This window comes from Schistocerca americana, chromosome 7, assembly GCF_021461395.2.
Source record: "Schistocerca americana isolate TAMUIC-IGC-003095 chromosome 7, iqSchAmer2.1, whole genome shotgun sequence".
In the NCBI taxonomy this organism is placed as follows: Eukaryota; Metazoa; Arthropoda; class Insecta; order Orthoptera; family Acrididae; genus Schistocerca; species Schistocerca americana.
In genome coordinates, this window is record NC_060125.1 from 288,435,688 (window position 1) to 288,444,742 (window position 9,055).

At 43.4% G+C, this 9,055-nt stretch overlaps 1 protein-coding gene across 1 annotated transcript in view; it reads left to right on the forward strand.

The window, feature by feature from the left end:
- LOC124623198 (furin-like protease 2) overlaps positions 1-9,055 on the forward strand; it is a gene marked incomplete in the record, with an annotated part of 451,053 nt that overhangs the window by 431,709 nt on the left and 10,289 nt on the right. The window contains 3 exon segments of the mRNA XM_047149009.1: positions 2,253-2,529; positions 2,793-2,992; positions 8,968-9,055. Coding sequence (XP_047004965.1) covers positions 2,253-2,529; positions 2,793-2,992; positions 8,968-9,055 — 565 coding nt within the window.

The window sequence follows — 9,055 nt, forward strand, 5'->3', positions numbered from 1 at the left end:
GTCAAACTTGCAGAGAAGTTACTAGAAAAGAAAATTAGAGTTTGTGGAACGATGCAGCAAAATAGAGGATTTCCAGAAAATTAAAATGCGCAAAAGTCAGTGTGTTTGAAGACTGCTGTCGACAGTAAGGTGACAAGCGGCTGGCAACAAGCCAAGCAATCCGAATTAGTGCTGCCGGCGCCAAGCGAATAAATTTGTATGAGGCATGCGGACTGCAAAGTATTAAATGTTCTGTTTATACAGCATCTAATGGTTGAAGTAAACTAGTTAGCCCTCCTGGAACTACAACTAATTTAATCTTCAATTCGTTTGCTCTGTTTTTAACATCTTATGTTCTGTGAGAACAAAACTGATCCCATACTAACAGAATGGGCTTCTTTAGACAGCCTCCAGGTCACCTAGACCAAATTCTATTCATCCGCAACCTCATTCCTCGTTCATCCATCCAACCAACTTCTATTGTGTACATATACAAATACTCCTTTTGGCAATTGTTCCTTAGGAAAAATCATACTTGCAAAAATTAAAACTGACAGCAGTTTTGTTACATTTCTACAGGAGGATAAAGAGCTGCGTAATCAGTGCTTTTTAACCCAAAATTTTAACAATGTGTTTTGTGCCATTAGATTCCACAGTTCCATTAGAAGGCATATCATTAGCACATCTTGTCCCTCTTTCCTTGCATTAATGGCAAGTTGATGAAATTTGACAATTTGTTCTTCGTACTCAGTTAGCGTCTTTTGTGATATTTTTGTCTTGATCCACATTGAAAGCCGGGACCTCTTAACAAATCTTGAACACTGTAATGTTGATCCAATTAAGCTGACAATCCCTTTGTTAATGGAAAATGCTTCTGTTGCTGAATTATCATTTTCACAGAAACAAATTTTCACTTGTCTACTTTCTGAAATCCATGTATTGTTATGCTAATTTTATGAGGTGAAGTATGATATATCATCTTACCTTCTCGGTGTGGTGACCATCGTCACTGTGCCACAAGCAGGAAGGCACGATTCTGCAAACGCCCTTCATTTTAAATATTTACTACTGCTCTTTTGTACACTGTTTACATCTTGACACAAGTGATGGGGAGTGGCTCTATGGCATCACCTTTTGGTGCTAACTTGTCAAAAAGAAGCTTTTTCACCTGAGGATGCATCTTCAAGTGACAAAAAGCCAATTGTGACTTTTTAATGAAAGTATTCTACAGCCAGTGCAGATTATATCTTTCAAAATGTGGAAATTTGGCTGTGGTTGCCCACAGTTTAAAATAACATGCTTGGAGCACTTCTGCCAGCAACAACATTGTACTCTGTCATCAGATGGGCTGCAGACCCTACTTCAGAGTGCAGACAAGCCTCTGACCCCCATGTTCTGAGACAAGGTATGGGTTTCCAAATTCTTGTCACCAACTCATGGTTTCACTGAATATCAACCACTCTCCATGTATAAATGATACTTACTTGAAACCTTCAGCTGCCGACAGGTGTTGTTGATATATCTCGATGGGAACACCTGTCGGCAGCTGAGGGTTTCAACTAAGTATCATTTATTGTAGAGAAGCTGCAACGGTCGTCAATGGTATCTGTTCTTTCAAGAACAGTTACTGTTTTCATATACTTTCCATGTAGGTTCACAACAGTAGCGCGCAAACAGTTGACCAGCTTTATCGTTTCCAATATTTTCATTTTCAGATGCCAAGAAATAACAATTTTCCCATTGTCAAAGTCGTTTATGTTACTGGATTTTCCCACTTGTGTTTCGTATCACTGCTACGTGATTCCCCATTTGTCTCTTCTCACTACATAAAGTATCCTTACAGCATCATGTGCGTCCCAGCACCACCAGGGGGGCATTTAGTCACACAGTGGGTGGTGGTAATAATGTTTCAGCTCATTAGTGTAATGGGTGCGTGACATTAATTCCAGTGACACCTTGGAAGATCTTACATGGAATGTACCTATTAGATATTAATATTGCACACAGTGGCTTTATTATGTTAGTGGATTTTAAAGAATAGTGCTAGTACCAGACAGTGCACCAAAACGGGCTACCAGTTAAAAAGAATGAAGTGTGACTTTGACTCAAGTTTTATGTACGTTTTCATATGAGTTGCTTGGTTCCAGCTGGCATTTTGTCAATTATTTCAGTTTCAGGGATTGTAGTTTACTGGAAGACTTGGATTTGTTTGTTTGATTTTACCCAATCGTAAGTCTGAGATATAGCTACTAATGTTCACTGTTTTTCTTCAGCTGAATACTACACATCTGGGCTGTGTGCACGGTGTCACGAAAACTGTGATACCTGTTCAGGACCTGGAGCAGATCGCTGCCTCTCCTGCATATCCCCACTGCTGCTGCAAGGTGCCTCCTGTGTGGTACAGTGTGAGGAAGGAAGGTACCCTGAGAGAGGAATTTGCATGCCTTGCCTGCACACGTGTACAGCCTGCGAGTCACGTACCAACTGCACCTCTTGTCGAGCAGGACTCCACCTACAGAGTGGAGAATGCAGGGCAGCTTGTGCTGATGGGTAAATTTCTTATGTGGAAATTTTTCACTGAGAAAGAATTTTTTTAGTTACATGTGATCAAAAAGTGTAGATGTTTTACCACAAGACTTAAAGAATGGTTGAGATGACGTAGAAGTGATAAAGGTAGTATTATGCCACTACTGTGTGCCTACAGATGTATTTCCCTTGTAGTAGTTGCCTTCTTTACATATTTGTACAATATGTGTGAAAAAAAGTGTGGCTGTATTTGTTGCTTCAAAGATGCTACCATTTCTTTTTTTCAGGTATTACAGTGACAGGGGTATCTGTGCTAAGTGTTACCTCAGCTGCATGACTTGTAGTGGTCCTCGCCGTGATCAGTGTGTGACATGCCCAGCTGGGTGGCAGCTAGCAGCTGGAGAGTGCCATCCAGAATGTCCAGAAGGCTTCTTCAAATCAGACTTTGGTTGTGAGAAGTGTCACCATTATTGTAGGACTTGCAAAGGTAATAACAATAATTCAGTATGTTACCACACAAACTATGTCACAGGTCTAAATTTAAGCAATACTTTGAATCCAACACTCATTTTATTAAGATATTACCAGGCAACAAATTTTAGAGGTGATAATTTGTGAGTTTTAAATGCTGTCATCAGGAGTTAAGTAATTCTCAGTTAGTATCTGAGGGATTTTTAATGACAGGTAGCAATGTATGTGGCCCCTCAAGAGCTCACTCAGATGGCTGTGTGACTACGTAGCCACTCAAAAGTGAATATAGGCATCAATAAATTATCTATTCTTTAATTAGTTATTCAGAGAAGTCCAATACTGTGGTGAATCTAGGACTTGTTTCATGTCACTGTATTGGGTGGCTAGTGAAGTGCAGTTTTCTGCCTTTAATTGTATGAGAAATATGTTCTAGTATGACCACTATATCTCGTCATTGTGAAACGTAAAAGACCGACATATGCTGTATGCAGTCAGCATGTTTCTGGTGAGTCCTACATGGAATATTAACCCTTCAAGCCGGTAGTTTCCAGGTGCGTGCCTAGCCTACTGGCGGTAGTTTATGTAGCTGGCTGGCCCCAGCATGCCGTGTTTCAGTGAAATTGCTCTAGGATGGGAATTACTTGTTCAAATGTTATGAAAATTTCAGGAATTGGTATCAAAACATATTTATTACGATTAAAGCATACATTGTCACTTAAAATGAATTTTGAGTGTGGTATATTCTGAAACAATCTTCAAAACAAAGTCCTACACCACAGTCCTTGCACCAGAACGATGTTTCCTTATGTTTCCCCGTCTTCTTGCAGCAGACTGAACATCGCTTTGTAGGCTTACTCTTCTTCTCTGTGGGTGGGATCTTCTCAATAAAATGCCTTGCTGTGAGCCATTCAGACACAGGTGGTTTTGAAGGTCGCCTACATCGAGGTAAAGTTACATTCTTCCCCTGAATTTCCAGCAGTTGTGTTATGAATAGAAGCCTGAAATTTATATACGTTTCTTCCGTTGTTTTTTCGCTAGCATTGTAAACAATAAAAGCATTGTTCACTGCAACATTCATCAGCCTTCTAAACATTTTCATATACCACTTTACACCTTTCTCCCTTTCCATGAGGAAAGGTTGTAGTTTCTGATCCTTCAAATCTACACCCCCCTTAAAACTATTGTACTTTTTTATGCACTGAGGCTTTCGTACCTTGTTGACCCTTTTGGTTTCCATAACAACTGCATCATTATGAAATATGGAAATAAAGGCAACCTCCTTTTTATCCATCCATTTGAGTACCATTACGCCATATGAATGATATGCTAAGAGTTCACCTTTCCTCCGTTTTGCATGTTTCAAGGCATCAGGTACATTCTTTTTATTCAGTTGAATTGTGCCAGCTACATTCATACCCCTTTCCTTCAAAAAGTGGCACAAAAGGACGCTGTTATAATGATTGTCCATCCAGAGCATATGGCCTAAGTTGAAAAGAGGCTTCACAAATTTCACTACAATCTGACTGGTTTTCAGGGGATCTGCAGAAAGAAATCTCATTTCTATTTTTGTGGAACTTCCTGTATAAATAATAAATTTCCATAAATAACCTGTGGAAGATTAGCAGATCTCATAGGACTTTATACCAAACTTTGCTGATTTTAGAGGTAGATAGGTTTTCATTTCCAGCCTTCCTTTCCATAATAGATTCATCAATAGAAATGTTTTCTCCCATGTTGTATGTATTTGTAAATGTATCATTCAAGTGCTGAATGATGGAACCCAACTTGAACAATCTCTTATTGCCTTCAAATGTATTCAGTTCTTCATTGTTTAGAAAATGAAAGAATCTGCGAAGTAGCTCAAACTTGTCTGCTTGCATACTCTGGTAAAAAATTAGCTTGTTCAGAAGCGGATGCTTGCTGAAGTACAACTTTATGGATGGCTTCTGAATAATTCCATCAACATCTGCAGTGCAAAAAACATATAAAGCTCATCTTTGTCAGTATCTACACAGTTACGTAGCCTAGAACGAGGTTGTAGAACAGTCTGTTTTTGTGTACAATCTGCAGCATAACGGTTAGTTTCACACATGATTGTTTCTACGATGCTTTCACCGAAATACAGCTTGAACACTTCAGCTGCAGAATTTACCTGTATCACAGGTCCACATTTACCAATGAATGATGTTTTCAAAGAGACATAAGAGCTGTCGATTTCTTGCCGTTTCCAGTCTTCATTTCGTGCGCGTTTCACTGGTGCACCTTGTTCAATGTCATCGTCACTGTCCGCCGTTTCTTCTTCACTTCTTTCGGGTGTTTCTTCCAAACAGTCAAAATCACTTTCATCATCAACATCTAGATAACTCCCGCTGTCATTTATACTATCTAAACCATTCATCGGTTCATTGAGAATTGCGAGAATTTGCTCTGAAGTAAGACAGTGTGAAGTGTTTGGCTGGATCGTTTTGCATTTGAGTGTGTCGCTCAGACTGTAAGATAAAAAAATGTTATTTCTCCCGACTGCTTCACTTCATGACAAAGATCTTCGAAGCAGAGCAGCACGGATATGTCTGTAGTTAGCTGACGAAGTAGTATCGGCTGTCGTCAACAGATGGCAGAGAAGTACAGTTTTACCTCAGAGACTGCAACTGGCGAGTATGTGGTCAGGAGGCAACCAGTGTGGACATTCGCAGCGCGTGAGTACGTACTTGGGCTCCCGGCTTGAGGGGTTAACCACTCAAGAGGTAAATATGCCCCACACCCCTTACAACTGAGTGGTTGACAGGATGCTAAACAAAACTCAAAACATTGTTGATACTGTAGATAACTACCTTCATTAGAGTTAATTAGGAGGGGGAAAAAATACACTCCTGGAAACTGAAATAAGAACACCGTGAATTCATTGTCCCAGGAAGGGGAAACTTTATTGACACATTCCTGGGGTCAGATACATCACATGATCACACTGACAGAACCACAGGCACATAGACATGGGCAACAGAGCATGCACAATGTTGGCACTAATACAGTGTATATCCACCTTTCGCAGCAATGCAGGCTGCTATTCTCCCATGGAGACGATCGTAGAGATGCTGGATGTAGTCCTGTGGAACGGCTTGCCATGCCATTTCCACCTGGCGCCTCAGTTGGACCAGCGTTCGTGCTGGACGTGCAGACCGCGTGAGACGACGCTTCATCCAGTCCCAAACATGCTCAATGGGGGACAGATCCGGATATCTTGCTGGCCAGGGTAGTTGACTTACACCTTCTAGAGCACGTTGGGTGGCACGGGATACATGCGGACGTGCATTGTCCTGTTGGAACAGCAAGTTCCCTTGCCGGTCTAGGAATGGTAGAACGATGGGTTCGATGACGGTTTGGATGTACCGTGCACTATTCAGTGTCCCCTCGACGATCACCAGCGGTGTACGGCCAGTGTAGGAGATCGCTCCCCACACCATGATGCCGGGTGTTGGCCCTGTGTTCCTCGGTCGTATGCAGTCCTGATTGTGGCGCTCACCTGCACGGCACCAAACACGCATACGACCATCATTGGCACCAAGGCAGAAGCGACTCTCATCGCTCAAGACGACACGTCTCCATTCGTCCCTCCATTCACGCCTGTCGCGACACAATTGGAGGCGGGCTGCACGATGTTGGGGCGTGAGCGGAAGACGGCGTAACGGTGTGCGGGACCGTAGCCCAGCTTCATGGAGACGGTTGCGAATGGTCCTCGCCGATACCCCAGGAGCAACAGTGTCCCTACTTTGCTGGGAAGTGGCGGTGCGGTCCCCTACGGCACTGCGTAGGATCCTACGACCTTGGCGTGCATCCGTGCGTCGCTGCGGTCCGGTCCCAGGTCGACGGGCACGTGCACCTTCCGCCGACCACTGGCGACAACATCGATGTACTGTGGAGACCTCACGCCCCACGTGTTGAGCAATTCGGCGGTACGTCCACCCGGCCTCCCGCATGCCCACTATACGCCCTCGCTCAAAGTCCGTCAACTGCACATACGGTTCACGTCCACGCTGTCGCGGCATGCTACCAGTGTTAAAGACTGCGATGGAGCTCCGTATGCCACGGCAAACTGGCTGACACTGACGGCGGCGGTGCACAAATGCTGCGCAGCTAGTGCCATTCGACGGCCGCAGCTAGTGCCATTCGACGGCCAACACCGCGGTTCCTGGTGTGTCCGCTGTGCCGTGCGTGTGATCATTGCTTGTACAGCCCTCTCGCAGTGTCCGGAGCAAGTATGGTGGGTCTGACACACCGGTGTCAATGTGTTCTTTTTTCCATTTCCAGGAGTGTACATTGTCCCAACTCAACTAGGCTGCGGGATGTGTCAGGTGGAGTTGGTAAATGGAGGAAGGAACTGGAGAGGGAAAGAGATGGGTGGAAGGAAAGGAGGCTGATGGCTAAGAGGGAGAAGAAGCAAGGGAGGGTAATAGGAATGTGGACTCACTCCCTGGCACAGACAGTTGAAATTGCTTGTTCATGCAATAAAGTGGAGGGATGGGATTGGGGGGGGGGGGGGGGGGGGAAGGAAAGGTTACAGGGGTGCGGGTGGTTTTGGGACAGGTGCTGACAGAGATAAGACCAGGAGTGTGGTGAGACCAAAGGATTTGTTGTAAGGATGTAAGGATAGGATATTAAGGGGGGGGGGGGGGTAAAAGATAGATTGAGTTGTGAATCAACAACTGAAGTTGGAAATTTTGTGCTCAGTGACATGTTCTGTCAGTGAGTGACCAATGTTATTCAGTGCCTCAGTTGAGCAGTGGCCAGTCATTCAAGTGGATGAATTGTTGGTGGTCATGCCAGCGGTCTCCATATTACTGTGTTCTATCTTCCCTGCACAATCCTCTCCTTCACTTCATCATGGACCTTAAACAAATGCTTGTGCCTGTGCCATGGGAGGCTCCTTAGTTCCGCATTCTTAACCGTTTACTTACTGCCTCTCTCTGAGATCCATTATCCTCCCTTCCCTCAGTCACATCCATCCCATCTTTGCTTTCTTGTTTCACTCATGCCACCTGGTACACTCACCAAAGTTGGACTGCATAACCAGGCCAATGGTCAGCTGGAGCATTATTTATCTGCATGCAGCCACTCAGTGCACCAACCATATGGTGATTGGTTAGCTGTAATCCTTCCAATAAGTGTACATAGCTATTGTTCTCATTCAAAGTACCAAATTATCATTTCGCCGTCGCCTCCCCCCCCCCCCCTCCCCCTTTTCCTTTTCCTTCCCTGTAGTCCTCTTCAACTATAACATTTTTACCCTCCTCTTGCAACTTTTTATTGCAGTTCTCCTGTATTGCCCAAGAAGTACCAAAGTTCCTGTGGAACTAAAACATTTTTTGTTGCCTTTGTTTTGGCATTGTCACTGAAAAAACAAAGTGTGAGGATTTTATCTTCTGTCTTTCATTTATCATAGCCACCAGCATTAGGAAGAGCATCATAACTTGCTACTCACTGTAGAGATGACATATTCAGTTGCAGACAGGCAAAATGAAAAGAGCTGCTGGTGGTGGTAGTCATGTGTGCTTACTTGTGTGAATGTGAAAGTTTTCTTTTGAATGTGTGTGTGTGTGTGTGTGTGTGTGTGTGTGTGTGTGTGTGTGTGTGTGTGTTTGTTTTCTGTTTTCTGTTTTCTCTTTGCTCAATTAGGCTTTGGCTGAATGCTATAATGTTTAATGCTCTTTTTGCTGTGTCTGTCTGCAGCTCAGTGGGTCGTCTTTACAGTGAATAGCAATCTGTCCTTTTCTTAGTATTGCTGGTATTCTAACCTGGGTTTCCATTGTTTGATTTATTGTAAACAAATAGCCATTAAATTTTATTAAAATCCTTTCAAGAAAAAAGATATCTTACTCATTAGTAGCCTCCAAACAAAGTGATAAGCCAGATCAAAAAAAGTCACATTTATCTCAGCTTGATAAAGCTGTGAGTGTCTGTGATCACTTGCTTTAGCTTTCTAATGCTCATTTTCAGGTGAAGGACCACTACAGTGTACCTCATGCCCTGCACATGCCATGCTGGATGGTGGATTGTGTGTGCAGTGCGTTGGTACTCAGTTTTA